Source organism: Triturus cristatus, chromosome 1_2 (assembly GCF_964204655.1).
Source record: "Triturus cristatus chromosome 1_2, aTriCri1.1, whole genome shotgun sequence".
NCBI classification, from domain to species: Eukaryota; Metazoa; Chordata; class Amphibia; order Caudata; family Salamandridae; genus Triturus; species Triturus cristatus.
Genome location: NC_140580.1, coordinates 769,274,012 through 769,292,983, shown reverse-complemented (window position 1 = coordinate 769,292,983; position 18,972 = coordinate 769,274,012). Strand labels below are relative to the sequence as shown.

Here is an 18,972-nt window from a genome sequence, read left to right as displayed (position 1 = left end):
TGTCCACCCATATACATTTGTTTAAGTCTCTTAAATCCACACACATGCGAATATTTCCATTGGGTTTGTGTGCGATCACAATCGGACTTAACCACTCCGATGCCTCTATGGGTTCTATTATTCCCTCTTTGCATAATCTTTGTAGCTCATCCTTTAATTTTCCTCTCAATGCCAAGGGAACATTACGGACCTGGTGTACTTTGGTTATGGTGTCCTTCTTAAGTACAATTCGGTGCTCAAATTTTTTAAGACATCCTAGTTCATCTTTAAACAAATTTGGAAATCTTTTCACCCATTTGTTATCGTCATAACCCGTTAAAAAACTTGTAAAGGATGATTGGGATCAAGGATGATCCCCAAATTCTTTTGTTCTTTCCATCCCAATAAACATTTTCCTACCTCTACCACATACATTTTAGCTTCTGTTCTCCTCCCTTTGAACAACATCATTCTATTAAAATATCCTAGGACAGGTAACTCTGTTCCACAATACCCTTGTGGTTCAACGTCTGTAGGAATTAATTCTTCTGCCCCTAAATCCTTCCACTTTTGTTTATCAATTAACGTAGAAGGTTAACAGGAATCCGCCCACATGGGTATGTCAAAGTCATTTATGGTAATAATGCATTTAGGGGGAACATATGCACCAGAGGTCTTGTAAATAGAAGCATTGCTGTCTCTTACAACCATTACTTCTACATCAGAATAACTTTCACTTCCTGCCTCAACTGTGGAACGGAGTGCAAGAACATCATTTATGATGTTTACAGATTTTTTACCATTATGAAAGTCTGAAAAATGACCAATTATTTTACATTTGTAGCAACAACTTTAGAAGCAGGACAATGACTGGACTCAGCTGTATGTTTATTACTACCACATAATTTTTTTCTTAATCCCACATCTTGCTTCACATAAGGAACTATCTTGTCTTCAATACCTATTCTTGTAGTTTTCTTAGAGGGATTTAGCATACATATCTTGCTTTGGTCTGGATCATTTAGTTAAACATCATTCTGGACCCGAACAGCAAGGAGCAAGTTTTAGGGTCATGTGATAGTGAGGACACTAGGAAGTGGGTCCTAAAAGAGTTCCCAGAAGTTTTTGACAATAGTATGGGAAAATTAAAGGGTTTTACGCACCATATTCATCTAAAGGAGGGAGCTATTCCGAAAGTACACAAAGCAAGAAATATTCCCTTTATAGTTAGGGAGGAAGTTAAAGGCGAATTAGAGAAAATGTTGAACAATGACGTCATTGAACCTGTGGAAGCAGCCGAATGGGTTTCTCCATTGGTCGTTGCTCGTAAATCCAATGGAAAGGCCTGTCTATGTGTGGATCTGAGATATCTGAATAACAACATTTTGATTGACCAGTTTCCACTTCCCAGGATTGACGAAATGTTATCATTGACACGGAATGCTAAATGGTTTTCCACGCTGGACCTATCAGCTGCTTATCACCAAGTGGTGTTAGATAAAAAGAGCAGACACTTTACCACGTTTTGTACACCTTTTGGGTGTTTCAGATTTAAACGAATGCCTTTTGGTTTGGCATCAGCCGCTGACATATTTCAGAGGCTGATGTCAAACTTATTCGGTCACATTCGTAAGGTCGTATTCTTCCAGGATGACATCCTGTTAATGGGAAAAGACAGACCTCAGCATGATACCATTCTTAAAGAGGTTTTGAGTATTCTTAAAGACAACGGTTTAGTCGCCGAAGGCAGCAAGTGCAAATTTGCAGAAAAGTCTGTCACATACTTGGGACATGAGATTGGTTGTACAGGCATTAAACCTAAGAGCAATTTGGTAGAAGCCATACTCAGAGCTCCTGCTCCAAAATTGAAAGACGAGCTTAGATCTTTCCTTGGCTTAGCAGAATTTTATTCGAAGGTTGTTAACTATTTTTCACAGAAAACTTATGAAATGCGGTTACTAATGAAAAACAAAGCTACTTTTGTATGGAATGACGCTTGTCATAGGTCGTTTGAGAGCATCAAGGAAGCTATTGCCTATGCCCCTACGTTGCAAGGATTTGATCCACTTGCGAACACAATTGTAACAACTGATGCAAGTGGAACTGGGCTAGGGAGTGTTTTGTCACAAGTGTCTGAACAAGGCAGAGAAGTTGTCATTACCTTGCTTCTCGTTCTCTCTCTCCCACAGAAGAGAAATATTCGGTGATAGAACGAGAAACATTGGCATGTGTGTGGGCCATGGAGCATTTTAGAAAATGTATATGATGGAAGAAATTTATTTTACGCTCTGACCATAAACCATTGACCAAACTGCTCACTACCGAAGGTCTTTCAAGAGCCTCAGCAAGAATTGCTAGGATGTCAATGAGGCTTCAAGATTTTGTGTACGAAGTACAATATGTCCCTAGAGCAAAAAATGTTATTGCCGATTTTCTCAGCAGACTGTCCTTACCTATGAAGGAAATTGATCCAGATCCATGGTGTGAATTTTGTGTGGCTGGAGTGTTTACTAACATGACAGGTTTGTGTAAGAGTGATTGGGAAGAGGAATATAAGAAGGATGATATTTTGTTGGATGTCAGAAACAGGATTACAAATGGGTGGTCCAACGAGTGCGAAGTCAATGAGCAGTTAAGAGCGTTATGGGAGGTACGTGACGAATTGAGCATGGATGGTGAATTTATTTGTAGAAGAGGAAAAATCGTACCGCCTAAAGGCATGCGGTCAAAAATTGTTGTGATTGGTCATAAGGGACATCCAGGGGTATCTCGTACTAAGAGAAACATTAAGGCATTGTATTGGTGGCCGAAAATTGATTTAGACATCGAAAGATTGGTACGTGCTTGCGTAAGTTGTGAGAGTTCAGACATGATGCAGATATCCAATCAAGAGCCAGGCAACATTAAACCAACACTGAACGCAGGTAACCAGCCAAGTGCCAGGAAGCATACAATCAGCAGAGGCTCTTTGTACTTGGTCATGTGCCATGCATCGTGCTTGCTAGGGATTCCAGCCCAGACATCAGACTGGCAAGGCGGCAGGTACTCAGATACTCACACGGAGTGCAAGTACTTGTCTGAAGTATCGGGCAGCAGGAACCCCTGATGTCTGTCACCTGGCCAGGTATCACACACCATGCTACTTCCGCAGGCTGTACGCACCTGGCCCATGAGGTAGGCAACATCAACTCAGTACAAGCCACTATTTAGCCAGGCTAAGTGCAGTAACAGGACTATGGTTAGCAAACATAATTCTGGCACAGATTATAGGCATTTTTTATGTTGCGTTACAATATGTTATATTATTTTATTTAATGTTGTGTTGTTCTGTGTGTTATGTTATGCTATGTTTTGTTACTGTCATTTGTATAGCTCACAATCTGCCTTTGATAGAGCACTCTAGCATTTTTGGTAGCTGTGGGGTTACCTTTGAAACGATTCCGAAGATTCCACCACAGTCCAGAGTCTGATTTGGCTGATGATGTGCTATCAGTAGTGTAAGTGGGTTTTAACTCTTCGTAGGTGAGCGTGTTGCTATGAGATGTTTGAAGGGTGAGGCAGAAGGCCTGTAACAAATTGCGTATGCATCTTCTAGGATGGCAGGCATTCCCACCGCCTAGCAGAAGTACTTGTGCATGGCAGTTTGTGTTATCAAGTGCTCTTGACTCTGTGAAAGCCGGTTAGTGTAATATATGGGGTGTGCGGAATGTATGTTAGGAGTTCACCATTTGTCTTGTCTGTTGTATGCATGGGGTGCTCTAGTGACAACTGCTGATGTGGGCGCAGTGCTGCTCAACTATACTATATGTTTGCTTTGTTGGATGTGTGTCTGCTGTGTTCTGTCTAATGTGTCCTGTTGAGTTTGTGTGTGTTGTTCATGTTCATAATGGTTTTTCAGAAGTAAGAGTAACATTGGAGATCAGCCCAGCAAGGAAATGAGAGAGGGCTGGTGGAGTCAGTGGGGAGGAACGGCAAAAGGGAAGCCAGCAAAGAGAAAGCATGTTGTTGGGAGAAGAGGGGCGGTGACATTGGGAAGCGTTGGACAGATGGAGAATAAAGAGAGGCAAAAACTGCTGCTTGGTGTTGGAGGACACACAGATCAGAACTCAGCCAACAAGTGGGTTAGGTGAGAGAATGGAGCAGGGACTGCCAAAAAGAGAGGAATTTAGGAACTGTTTGGAAGAAAGAGAAACAGGCACTTCCTGGGTGAAGGATGACCAGGGTTTACAGGAAAGAGGGGTGATGGCATGGCATCCTTCCAAGCCAATGTCAGCTTCTGCCCATATATATATCTTACTTTTTTTGGGTGTTGTAGAGGGCAAGGTCACTTTTCAGTCACTTCCAAGTGTTAGATCACCAGGAAGGGGTGAAGCAGGTAGACGTTGGGTTGAACAGCGTAGTGGTCTCTATACGGAGGGGCCTGGTCCCTGACGGGGCAGGCGACGAGGCCTGGTCCCCAGGCCAGTCATCTAGGGGTTAAAAGTAGGCCTGGGTGGAGTTTCAGTTACCCCAGCGTAATCTGCGTAATTTCAGCAATTCTGCTTTACACTTTGACCCAGAGTTACAGATGTTTACGTGATTATGGCTGCTCAGGTATTTGAAAGTCATTTGGAGGGTGAAGAATCCTACAGCGAGAGTACACGTATTGAGTACTAGTGACTGCGCGCACTGCTGTTTATGTTTTGCTGCATTTAGAGCTATCCATTATTGTATGTAAGGGGGCATTTTTGTGCTACGAAAAGTAGATCTAAAAGCAGAATTACACTTTTCGCATAATTCTGCATGTTCTCTTTCAGAACTTTTGTGTACTTAGTCATGATTACGCTGCATGGAATTACGCGAGTTACGCCCACCCCTAGTTAAACAAGGTGTCTCCGTTCTGATGTCTTAAAATGCTGATTGTGCTTAGAAGCCGGCTTTCCCATCAATATTAATTGCTAAGAAACACTAGGTAACTGCCTGCTTTCGACAGACAGCTAAGAATTATGCCGCCACATCTTTCCAAGTCACACTTGCATTGGTGAGTTAAAGCAAGCTGAGTTGGCCCAGGCCAGCTTGTGCCAGACCTCTGGCCATCACTAGAAAGGGGTTCTGCACATCCCTCACCTTCCCTTGAAGTGCATAAACTCTCAGCTTCTCTAGTAGTAGTAATGTTGACTATGGTCAAAGAACACAGCTTGTGTTTTATGATGGGCAGTGATAATGCTTGCTCTGCTCAAAAATGAAATGTATATTTCAAGGAAATATTTTTCATGCTATTTTAATTTTTCTTTAGGATTTCTCCTTGTGCTTAGACAAATGCTGGAGAAGTGCACAAGATGTATTCACCTGCCTCTATGAAGATCATCTGCAGGTAAGGGACAACAGGAGCAAGAACAAGCAATGTTGAGAAAGAATGGAAAAAATCTCCAGAAGGTAACCTTATAATGGCAAGAATGTATGTACAAAAAGGCTGCTAAACTAAATGTGGGTTACAACTGGAGGAAACAGCACAGCAACAACACACACTGGGTTAGGAATATGCACACGCAGGAACTCGGGTACTTCCCGAACATTTGATGGGAAAACTACTGAAGGAAACAGGAGAAATCATCGCAGATTGTGAGAAGATGGGAACTTTTGAGGCAAACTTGCAGGATGTGATGGTATCAATGACAAATATCAAGAAAGTGGTGTAAGGTAATAAAGAGCTGGGGGTATATTACAGAAAGACCAAGCCAGATCAGGGATATTTTTGGCATGGGACAGAATCAGAGTTCATGGATAATTTTAATACTGCTCTTTAAATATGTGGAATGATGCAACTGCCCCGAGTTTGAAGCACAGCTTTGACAGAGTCAATCATAGAACTTTTCTTTAAGTATAAGCATCACTCAAGCTGCGGCGAGAGTGTCTAACGCAAATGTTCTTTGTTTCTGCACACTTGGGGCTTGAATAGATGTGGAGCATTGCTTGGTCTGTTTCTGAGAAATTGTAGAGCCTTTCCAAGAATCCTACTCAAAATTAGTTTAACAGACCAAATAAAAAGAAAGCACATTAAACCTTCAAAAGTGCATTTACCAATGCATGCATTTCAGTAGCCAATAGTACACCATAACTCAAATTAATCTGTGACATGTATACACATTTGCATAATATACCAAAGCAAGTGATTGTCTGAACTGAACCCTTCTGTTTTTTCCTAATCCCATGTCCATCAAGCAAGGACAGCACAGTTAATGCGAAAAAATGTGGAAACAAAGGGATGGTCGATAAGACATGGAGTAAATACAAACTAAGGCTAAATCACATGAAGTAGAGGGTAAGGGAGAAATCCTTGCAGCAATGGAGATAAATTACACAAAGCCATAAAAGCAATTCCCTTTCGGTCATCACGGTTAGTTTCAGTAAAAATCTGCGATGAATAGCAATCATTAAGGTAACATTGCAACAAGTAGTAGAAAGGATCAGGAAGACTACACTGAAGGAATCTACGCTTGTTCACCAGTAAGGGTTATTTACAATAATTCACAGTCGTAATTGGTGCAAATTACAGAATACAACAGGAGGGATCCGTAATAAATCACAATAGTAACTAAGACTGAAAAAGGAAAGAATCAAGAATCCGTGATAAATGAAAAGAATGAATATTGAGAAATCATTTAAACTATCAAGAAAGGACAAAAGCCAATGCTAAAATATAGTGAAAGTATTTCGAAGGGATTGTGAAAGGAATGGGCTAAATTAAAGGAAGAGTCAGAAATAGTAATACAGAAAAGATGAAGGATAATGGACACTTTGGTAAAAAATATATTGAAAGGATTAGAGGAAATGTTAGAAATAGTTTGGAGTACCTGCAACAGGACCAAAGCTAAGTCGCAAGAAAGCATAGAGGAATGACAGCAAGTGTAAGGGAGAAAACATTGGATCATTTACATGTCAATGAGAACATTCTAGAAATGTACAAATGGGAGGTGTCCTGGAGTCAACTGCGCCATCGGCTAAGCTCTACACAACACTGTTGTTGCTATCAGGGTCATCACAAGAGAAGGCAGAGGTTGCATTATGACCCAAACCCTGCTATTGAGAGGCCCATACTCCTGGAGCAAAATGTTTAGGTTTGTAAAGCACTCTTTATTTATGTTGTGCCAGCTTACATGACCATACCAAAAGTGCTGTGTTTTCTCTTACACTGTAGGATACAAAATAGGGGTCTTAGGGCACCTGGCAAAAATGAAAGGTATATCCGCCGGTGACTCATAATTAGTGTTTGACCCAGGACCTCGAAACGTCTAAGTAGTTTGTTTGCTACATGCCCAACATGGTTGAAAGATAGCCAACTGTTAGAAATGGGGTCTCTGGGTAACCAGGGTATGCACCTCAGCCAGGCAGAATGCGCCACTCTAGTCAGGTAAAGTAAACTACACACCAAAGATAACCTGTTCTCACCCTCCGGTAGCATGGCTCAGAGCAGTCGGGCTTATCATCAGAGGCAATGTGTAAAGCTTTTGTGCAGCACACTCACTCAGAAACACAAAGAATACACCACAAAAGAGACTCCACAAAGGGTTAAACAATAAACATAGTATATCTTGTACATTAAATATGACCAAAATGACATGAATTATAAATACTGTGCATATTATGCAATTTCTGAAGCAGTACTCATTATCCTATCAAAGAATGCAAGAATCAAAACGACATACATTGACATTGACATCAGGCATGAAAATGCAGCAGAATATGAGGATAAAATCACAGAAATAATCACATATGACCCGTTGTACGTGAATCACAAATTGTTCACGTTCGTTATGAACATCTGAAACATCCCACGCGCCTTAGCAATAGAAGCACCTCCACTCCTCTTCAAGGCATTATGATAATCTCTTTAATGAATATGCCAATCTCGTCAGGGATTGGCAAATGGACTCTCCCTCTAGGCTGGGAGTGGAGAGAACAGTGCTCCTAGCAATCCTAGAGCAATTTCAGTTAAAAAATGTCAGTTAAAAATGAGGAGATTGCAACTTACCCTCTACACAAGAGACCTCAGTCGGTCGCTTTTGACCATGCACTCCCCACAAGGCACCGTACGTGCTAGGCTGGTCACCGGGGGAAAATGGGACTCAGAACATGGGGTTACAGTGCACAGCTACAACTGGGCCTTCGGGCTTCTCGGGGGGCACTAGAGCCAAGGAGACGTCTAAGTGGGGGGCACCAATGAAAGCAATGCTGTCCTGGTTCTCCTTCCGGCCCAGTGTGGAAGCTGGAGGCGGGCCTGATGCTGCCAATGCCTTTGCGTTGCCTTGGCGACATATCTCAGTGGGAGGGGTCAGATGCCCTTGGAGCTGATTCTCATGGAATTAGACAACTGTTATCGGAGTGCAGGTTTGCTTTGTAGAACCTTTCACAAAGCACTTCAGTTTTAGAAACCAAAGCAGCACTTAGTTTGGCAAAGTGCATGGGGACGATTAAACACACTCTGTCATTCATCCAGGCGTTGTACCACAAAAAGGCGCTACTCCTCAGCCGATAGGGAAACACAACACGTGGGTGAACGGTGCAAAGGGGCTGCAATAAAGTGCAGTGCCTGCTAGGAATTTCACCAAGAAAGCTCTCTTTGACAGAGTGGTGTAGGTATACGTTGAAGCACTGCACTCGCTGGGGAAATCCACAAGGAAAGCTCTTTTTGACAGAGCGGTGCGGGAGTTGATTCAGGCCACTCACAGGCTTTTTATGTCCTTGAGACCTCGTGGAAAAAACAGTCAGCAAACCAGCAAGCCATTGGACTTGCTCTATTTGTAATCTTTAGTTCCTTTTGGCAGGGCAAAGGTCAGCAGGCAGCAGGGGAGCTCAGAAAAGCAAAACAGCAGTTCCTGTGAACAGTCAGTCACAGCAAAGTGGCAATCACTACAGCACAGCAGCCTTTATTCCAGCTGTTTCTTTCAGGTCCAGTAGTGTACTAGATTCATGGAGTCTGAGCCCCCATACTTATACTCAAAATGTCTTTGATCTAAGAGGCACTTCAAAAGAAATCTTAGAAGTGCACAACACTCCCTTTCACCCAGCCCTGGCTCCAGAGATCGGTAGGAGGTAAATTAGCCCTTTGTGTGAGGGCACGACCCAGCCTATACAAAAGTAAGTGTGCCCTGCATCCCTCTTTCCCAACCCAGGAAGACTCTCGGTGTGCAGATGTAACCCTGTCACACCCAACCCTTCCTGTGTGATGGCTGTCTGGAAAGTATGCACAAAGTGTAGCTCTCGACCAGGCACAGAGGTGGATTAGAGACACGCTGCAAAGCACACAGAATTATAAGCACAGATACAACCCCAAGGCATATACTTCCTAGATAAGTAGGACGTTAGTTTCTGTTGTGTGTGTGAGTTGTGCAATCAGTGAGGACCAGTAGTCAGATAACAAGGGGCAAGACCACAACATGTGATATAGTTCATTGTCGGGAAGGCGGCAGTGCCAGCAGCAAGCACACGCCCCAGGAAATAATTTATTGAATTTGACAGAAGATAGATATGCTCTGTGTAGCACAAAGTATTGGATAAGCTTGATACTTGAGTTTGAGGAAACTGTCTGAGTAAGCCAGCACACAGTCCCATTCTTTATCAGTAAAAGCCCATCCAAACTCTGTCTCCCGGAGGTGGGTAAGAGAAATCTGGGTGTGTTTCCCAGTAGTTTTAGCCAACTAGGTATTTAGTCGGTTGCCCATAACGTGAAGGTATCATATCATAGTATGAGCTGGTGACTCAGCCACTGCAGCGTTCCAGTGAATTCTCAGAATACAGATCAGCATTGGATACGTCAGAAACTACCCTCTGTGGATCCTATGCTGGTCTATCAATTCAAGAAAGGGCATTAGAGTACTATCCTGGAATAGGTCTCTAAAGGTTGTAAAGCCCATTTATGCCAGTGTTACAACCTAACAGATGTTAAAAAGCATCTGCTTGTGAGGAACCCAAAAGGCGGATGGTGGGGGCATAAGGAAGAGTTGGTGCCATGATGCACAGGCTTCTACGTAAGGAGTAGTGGGCTACTTGGAGCAAGTGCAGGGATGGGGGCTGAACAGGGTGGAAAAGCCATAGGAGACGTTTGAGGTGCCAGGAGGTTTGGGTAGAGGCGAATTCATCAAGGTGTAGTTCAGCAAACCAACAACTTACCCCACTTCAGCTGTGCCGCTAAATAAGGGTGTTCGTAATTAGGAGCTCCTAGCCCTTCCGTAACCGTAAGCAAGCGTAACTTGAACAGTGCCACCCTGTGACAGTCATTGTGTTAAAACAGGTCCCCCAATAAGAGTCTAGTGTGCACAAAAATGTAACCAGCAGCTTGAGAGGAAGGTTAGCAAAGAGGTATAATAGGTGCACAACCATGTTGAAGAGGCTATTATGCTCATGACTGAAAGCAGGATAGTTTTCCAGAATGTGACCTTGCCATATATCACTGTCACCATTCTGGTAAGGTTTCCATCAAGAAAAGTGCTTTCATCATGGTATAGTCGAACTCCAAGATCTCAGAATGTGCAGGGTTGCCATGACAGTGTCCCTTACCAAGGTCAGGTTCAGATTCCTCCATTCTGGCTTGGAGAGGAAAGAGAGACAACATTTCCATCAATTGACATGGAAGTCGTAGATTTTAGCTGAGGTGTTGAGGGTGTTAGCAATTTCAGCGTGGTCTGCTGCCACATCACGAAAATAGAGCAAAAATGTTATCCGCTTACAAGGAGACAGTGTGAGTTCTGTCTCCCACTGGTATTCCCCAGGTGGCACCTTCACAACATAAAAGGATAGCCAGCTTCCGATCTCCAAGAGAAAGAGAAGGGGAGACAACAGGCAGCCCTGTTTAGTGCCCCTGTGAATTCCTGTCCCCTCCAACACAAGCCTGTCTATTTGGACACGTGCTGAGGGTGCAGTATATAAAAGACGAAGCATAGAAATAAAGCACCTGCCCAGACCATATCTCCATAGAGGCTGAAGGAAGTATGGCCAACTCAGTGAATCAAATGCTTTTTCAAGATTGAGGGCAAGCATACCGTCTGGGGCCAAGGTCCACGGCTAGTCTCCATAATCCTGAAGCAACTTCAAATAATGTGCAAGGTGTTCCTATCAAGCATAAAGATGGTTTGATCAGGGTGAATCGGCTGTAGGATGAATGATGCTCTGCTAATACCTAGAACGTCTGTGGCCTATCTGAGGAAATATCTGATTTGTCCCTGCCAGGCTTTGGGAAAGCGATATGCAGGGCCCTTCTCAGAGATGGCAGAAGGAGCCCATCCTCCAGTGCAGCCTTGTATATCTGTGCCAGTTGTAGGAATAAAAGGGCAGAAATGGCGTGGCAGAAAAGGGAGTTTTGTTGGTAGCTAGTGACCATATGGCTTTCTTTATTGTTCTTTTTGCATTTCTTTATTTCACATGCAGCTATAGGGAGGCCTAGTTCTTGCCACTGTTCTAGAGTACCCCGAGGGAATGAAATGTCCGCCAAGAAGGCTAACGTTGCCTCCTACTGCGAAGGTTGTATAGCAGCGTAAAGGGTCATATATTAGTCTATAATGGTGTCTTGTATGTCTGAGTGTGCCCGTATGCGTATTGAGTAAGCCAAATGGAGGGGCTAGCGTGGCAAGGGGATTCCTGCTTTAGTAGCCATGCAAGGAGGGCTCCAGATTTGTCTGCATCTTTGTGTGTTTTCACTGCTTTCACAGAAAAGTTGATACCGCTGGGACTAAAGCAGCTTAGAGTGCTTTGTACGGTCAGTCAAGAGTGCCTGCTGTTGTGCAGTGTTTCTGATTGCCTGAGTCTCCAGCCTGAGCAAGGCCTCCTCGCTAGTGCGTAGGTCTACTTCAAGTGCTCCTCAAACCCTCACCACCATTGCAATTCAGAGCCCTCGTATTGTGACTTTGAACGTGTCCCATTTTCAGGCCCGGGAAGATGCTGTTTTGAGTTAATGCTAAAATAGTTGATTATGTTATCGCATATGGTAGTGCGGAATACCTGGTCCTCCAGCTGGAAGAGTTAGAGTTTCCACATGAGGATGGGGGGCAGGACTTGTCCCATCTCAGTCCCATGGCAAAGAGGTTTCACTTAGAAACTGTCTTGCCCCAGTAGTCGGTGTTTGTAAAGAGCGAGCTTAAGCACGTGGTGCAGACTATCTTATTGAGCCGTGCATGCAGGTTGTGGAGAGGCGAGTAAAAGTAATATATTTGTAGGCTCTTATACGTTGCCGCCAGATACCTGTCCAAGGAGACACTCAGTACACTATTAAAATTCCTACCAACTATCCAAGTAACATCAGCCCACTGTGCCGATGCCCCAGTCTGGTAATCACAGAAAGCAGCTTGTTTCGAGTTGGGGCCATATACAGGGCCAGACTGGGAGAGGGGTGCTAGCCGAAGGAAAGCTTTGTGCCGCCTTTGTTGCTGGGGGCCTATATTGCAGCTACGCTGCAAAAATGGACCCCGGTAACAAAAACGGCTCTCCATGGGTCTAAAACCAGCCCCCACCCTAGTGGCCCACGGAGAAAACCCCGGTGCCCGCTATGGTCAGTCCGGCCCTGGCCATATATGCTACCTAACAGAAGTGGTCTACCATCCAGGCTTCCATTCACCAGGGCGTATCTACCCTCTCTGTCCAAGAGAGTTGTGTGCTGCAGGATTAGAAGCCCGGCTCATACCCAGATTACCCCCCCCCCTCCCCCAAAGGAGTACACGGAGTCATTTGCAGAGATAACCTGGCCTCGTCTCTGCAGGCGGCTTATCCCTGGGTCAGGCATGTGTGACTGCCGCAGGAGCACTGTTTGTGTCCCTCTGCGCTTACGGTAGGAGTATGCAGCGGAGGGTTTACTAGCCGACGGCATACCTCTAATATTCCACGCGAGAGGAAACTATAGTCAGAAGGTGACATGGCTAGCTTTGAATTTTTTTTTGCAATGCATCATTACATAAACATTCGAAAACGTTTATCAGTGCCTGTGCACGTTTCCACACATTACTGTGAATGTTTTTGAATAGGAAAAAAATGTAAAAGTTCACTGAGGCGGAGATGTAATTCTATACACTTACATTTTTTTTTTATTGCAACCATATACAATACATACATTTGAATCCAAATATACATCCATTAAAATCCATCATTGACATCCGAAGGGGTAATAAATAGCACCAATTAATCAAGAAGCAACACATGCAGAGATCAATAAGCAGTGGGATCTAAAAAAAGCATTTTTAACCGTAAGATAAAATACACTTACATTGATATTTTTTGTAAAAAGGGGGCGATAGTGTTTTGCATCAACTTTTGAACAATGAGGGTTTTCCTGCATTGCGTAGACCACCAGATCGAACTGTGACCAGCGAATTTCACATGAAACTTATTACCCATACTATTCCCAACATGCTGTATGTAGCAAGTGTTTTAGTTGCCGTTTGGCCTGGTTGGTTTATTGGGCCACATACAACCAAAGCTTTTCTTTTTCACATACTTAAATCGTGTTTTGGTTTAGAGATTGGGTTACACGCATTCTGAAACTGCTATAATATGTCAGGGAGAATTTCCATTTTGATAGAGCACAACTCCCCTAGCAGGATCAGGTAAAACCCCGATGTGTGCTGAGGACAGGCCAATTAATTTCCAGTTATAAAATCAGCCAGTGAGGCAGGTTATGCTGCTGCCTGCCTGGACCACATCGGCCAGTAGATGAAAGCGAGCGTCCGACGCCTGAAGTGAGCAAAAACCGAGATTCTGATAGTGAACAGAATACAATCGAACTCTTTTTCCTTCAGTTGGCCTCGCGGCCTTGTTGTGCCATCAAACCTCGCATTTAAAGTACAGAAAATATTTGATTTAGAAATCTCTTTCAACCCCCAAGTCAATGAGGTGATCAAAGGTATACATTTACAGCTCTACCTACTCTGGAAAATCCACCAAATTGGCAAACGGGTAGACTTAGCAAGATGCCTGGTGATGGCATGCCTTGACTACTGTAACACAGTAAACACTGGGCTCCCAAATAAACTCACTGGTAAACTTCAAAGACTGCAAACCATGCAGCCAGAACATGCCCAAGGCTTCCTAAATGTGACGCACCAAACCACCCTTGAATATGCTAGGCGAGCTTATAGTGGATTCGAGAAAACAATCCAAAGTCCTCTTTACTAGCCATAAAGCCTACTGGGGACAACAGTAACCTGCGCTCTGCAACAGTGAACCTCATCAGAAACTATCTGGACAGTGGAAGTCAACATGTTGACTTATGGCGACCAATAGGAAAGGCTGGGTCCTAGGCCTGCAAGGAATGGTCCTCAAGACCAGCAATGACATTCGCTCTGTGCCCGCATTGCGATCCTCGTCCCTTCAAGGGAGAAGGGTCTCAATGTCACAAAAGGTGTCTCATTAGGAATTGACACCATGGAGAGCATGTACCAGTTCTTGGGGCCCTTCTCTTTTCCATTTGATGTCCACAGCTTCCCATGCACACTGCAAGATGTCAGACATTGACTGTTTACACTTAGTGAATGGTTACTCCCTGCCAGGCTTCGTGACTGTGTCGGCTGTTGCATTGCACATGTGCATACCCATTGCGTGTCAGTAAGGATGGAGGGGGAGCTCACCTTTGATGATGCCTTTCCCACATGGTTGCACGTTTGTAGTGTTTGCAAGGCAATGCTTAGTGGCAATTTCAAATCGCAATGGACTTTTGTGCACTACAGATGGGGACTTTCCATTTTCAAAGCCACTGCAGCTGATTTTGCAAATGCAATGTCTTTTTGATCACCTTGCCTTGGATGCTTTACATAGGTCACCAAGATCTCTCACATTTAATAACATTACAGAAATTGGCATTTAGTTTGAGAGGCAATATAGTGTATGGACCCTGTTTAAAAAGGTAAATTTACTTGTGTAAATTTACTTGTATGTAAATCTACTCCTGCACCTAGGAGTAACTTTGCTGTTCAACATCTCGGAGTGTACAGTCACTCCTAGGTGGATACTTACATGTCTCCACCCCTTGGTGGAACCTCCTAGATCAGGATTTACAAGTATAGAGTTACTACTTGTAACGTTACACACGTATGCAGAGGGCTTCACCACTGGGGCAAATATCTCCCTATGGTAAAATATAGGAAAATATATTCATGTTTTTAACCTTTTTTTTAAATATTAGAAGTATTTTATTATAAAGCATTCCTAGAAAAGACTTTTATGTATTTATTTTAAATCTAAAATTTAATAAAATAAAATATTCCAGCACATTAACTTACATGTGGATTAATTCATTATATCGAATATAATTACATAATATAAAAATAGCTGTAAATAATAGATGTAAACAATCTGAACTACATTACATATTTTTATATGATCTGTAATACAATATATTAAAGGTTATTTTAAATGTTAATAACTATTTAACCAAAGTTTGAACATTCATTTTACTATTAAAAGAAATCATTACATTTCAAAATAATATGTATTTAAAAAAACTACTTGCCTCTAATATTTTCTAAGGGAGTGTGTTGCACTACCTGTGAGCGGCCATGGGTGGTGTTGAATATACACCAAGGCTGGGTATATTTATGACTGTTGTGGGACCTTTTTTGCTGCAGTAATTTTAGAAGTGCTGTTTGTGATTAGTAACGGCCTTTCTCTTGTGTGGGTGGGTGCTTTGTTTGTGCATGTCCGTCTCTAAACCCCTCTCATTTAGGTGTGAGTAGTCCCCATTTTCCAGCCACTCCCCAATGTTCCTTACACATTTACTACTATAACGTAGTCCTTCATATGTCAAATATCTCTGTACTTGTGGTAGAGATCTCCGTATCGAAGACAGGCGAAGTGGAGAAGGAGATCCGAGCACGGAGGTTTGTGATTTGCAATTTGTAGTACGTGAGTAGTACAACTATAGCACTACTAAACTTACAACAAAATGCAGTTTGTGAATAGGACTCATTTTATTACATTCTCTCCTCATTTTGGACACCAGGCCCACACTGATTACAAGATCACTTCCAATCTGAAGTGTCTTTCTGTCTCGTGAGGCTTCATTTTGGTTGGATATTGGAGCCTTCTTATTTTTTGGAAAAGCTTTAAAATATTAATATTTACTGATGAGCAGGCCATGTGCGGCCTCGCTAATGACTGGATACAACACTGTAGATAAGGTCTCAATAATGACTGAAAACAATATTCACTATTTAGGGAAAGCATGCAGAATGAGTCAGTTAAAGTGCCACTGATGAGTGGTAACAACACTCCAGGGCACATTCACAACATACGGTGGTAAAGATGGTGACAGTAATATAATCTCATTACCACAATATGTAGTGGCAAATACCAGGCCGTAAAATAGTTACCACTGGTAATTTCCACATCCTCTCTCCTGAAGCTGTTGCCGACAGTGGTAGAGAGAAATAGTCAAAGTCCATTTGTCCACTCTGCTGCTGTATCAGAAGCCACTAAATGACCCCACCTGACTCATGAGTAGTCACACTTTTCCAGATAATATCTCATTGGGTGAACTCTCACTAGTAAGTGAACACAATACTACAGGCTAGGCCTGACTAAGGAGTGGTGACAATACTGCAGGTGAGGGTTCAATGAATGGCCCAGGGATGGGGGGGTTCTCGCTGCTTTCCTCCTTCTGTTGATACCCCTCACTCTGAAGTCCATCACTATTACAATCACTATTACTGCCCACAATGCTCCACACAGATCCATGATAAGATCTTGCCAGCTGCAGCCCGATGTAATCCATCACTAAACAACACAGTATAGTCTAACCCCACCAACAGTGCCTAATTTGTGCCAGTGATTTCCTCTGCTAGGCACTGGCACTTAATTGTCAGCATTGGCTCTAGTGACAGTCCACCACATGGTGGCGCTGTCTTCTTAATCGTCTTAATTTTTTAGATGAGCACAACAACTGTGTTTATGTCATTATACATTGAAAATTCATAATACCTGCCTCTTATGCCTTTATTATAGCTTTGTGTGGCCTGAAATAGCCTGAACTGTCACACTCGAAGGCGTGCACTGGTTTGGGGTTATGTTGGTACTGTCATTGGCAGCACTGGCAGGGTATGGGTGGTGCAAGCTGCAGTGGCCTTCTGAGAAGGGCCTTGGCACTTAACTTTACAAATTAAGCACTGCTCACCGGGCATTATCCAATAAGATTTTTGTGCTCACAATATGAAACACAAGCAAGTCCAAAGTAAGTTGACCACTTTGACTCTGGTCAATGAGCACCCTAGAATCTCAAAGGGCCGCTTGATTCCAGCAGAGGACCATATAATTAGTAGTAAAGTGCTATACCAGTGTATGTAACATATGAAGTAGTGTTCCATGCCACTAAAGACAGACATTACTCTCTGCTACATCTCTTCCCCTTCTCTCTTCTCCTTCCAGAAGCTTCACTGCAGTGCCAGGAATGCTGCCAAAAACTGGGAGAAGCTCAAAGAACAACTACTGTCTGAGAGGGGCCTTTGGGGTGCTACCGATATCGAGACCACCAGAAGGATGGAACTGAGCCTTCATGAAGGCCCAGCCCGGATGAGGAAGAGAATGAAACGGCGTCATTTCCCAGCAAGCGCCTCTCCCTCAAAGCCAAAGGTATTTATTGCCGTGCACTTCCGATCTTTTAAGTTATCCAGACTGTGAATGTTGAGATGGACAGAATATGCTTAAGAAAAAATGCATTGCCTGGAAAGGAGGGACTAAAAAGCCTATTAACGAATTAGAAGCCAGCATTTAAAAAGGACAATGACACAAGCCAATGAAAAATATGGGCAGAGAGTGGGCGGAGCTTCCACTCCATTCTCGAATACAGCATGCCTCGCAGAGAAGCGCATGTGCTGCCCAGGCTCGACCTAAAAAATGTGGGAGGGAGCAAAACTTGATGGGATTTGCATCAGCCTCGGTCAGTTTAATGGACCACTGACTACCACAGGACCACTGCTAGATATTACATAACCTGTCAGAGGCTTCATTAAACAATTTAGAATCAGACGTGTATTTTCAAAATGGAGCCCATATTTTGTACTCTTCTTTCCTTTTCTATAATACTACCCAGAACTTCAGAAAGGGATTGTATTTACATGTTTGCAACAGCAACAATTGCAACCAGCTGCTCTTCCTGTAGAAATACCTCAATATTTCACAAAGTGAGCGCTCACAGCAAGCAATCCAATCCCTCTCTAGAGGGGGTTGTTTAAAGCGATTACCTCTCCAACAGGTGCTTATAAATATGGGGGCAAGTGGTGCATTTTACAACACATTTTACCAATATACTGGCCATGAAGACATACATTTTAGGCAAAGTTTAGAGACTCACAAAATATTATACCTCAAGGTATCCCTGATTACACAAGATCATGTTTTTGCAACAATAAATGCATTATTACATCATTACACCATTCAGTGTTTGTTGAAACACTGGATGCCCAGTAGACACATGTTTCTGTTTAGAAAGATCAGTATCACACAGGGAGTATAATCATCATCAACCTCCCACTATTAAAAATAAAAACTATTTTAATGTGTGACAGGATATGTAATATCTAGCAGTGGTCCTGTGGCAGTCAGTTGTCCATTAGACTGTCCGAGCCTGATGCAAATCCCATCAGAGTTATGCTCCCTCCCACCTTTTTTTGGTAGGCTCCTTGTTGAGTTGTTGGTCTGATGAGCTCTGGGATGCAACTTCTCCCTGGTAGACTGTGAGCAGCATTGTCAGCACCCCCAAAGTTAAGTTGTTACTCTCTACTGAAAAACGACAAATATTCTGAAAAACTTGATAGACAGCACTGGCTGTGACAACAATGGTGACTGCTAAGACTTTGAGCTAAAGTGAGCGTTAGCACACACTGCAATTACCACAATGCACCATGGTGAACTGCGTGCTGGTATGGCAGGCAGTGTAGTCCCTCACACCCATTTTTTATTGTTACCCTGAGAGTTGTGATCATCTTACGGTAGGGTGCTCTATCTTGAGCTTAGATTTGGCCTCTGTAAATGCTGTCAGGA

At 43.1% G+C, this 18,972-nt stretch overlaps 1 protein-coding gene across 2 annotated transcripts in view; it reads left to right on the top strand.

Annotated features, from left to right (window-relative positions):
- Positions 1-18,972, top strand: part of WDFY4 (WDFY family member 4) — an 821,140-nt gene that overhangs the window by 519,733 nt on the left and 282,435 nt on the right. For both annotated transcript variants that reach the window (XM_085608765.1, XM_085608766.1), the window contains 2 exons: positions 5,255-5,332; positions 17,359-17,562. In XM_085608765.1, coding sequence (XP_085464891.1) covers positions 5,255-5,332; positions 17,359-17,562 — 282 coding nt within the window. The remainder of the gene's footprint in view (positions 1-5,254; positions 5,333-17,358; positions 17,563-18,972) is intronic.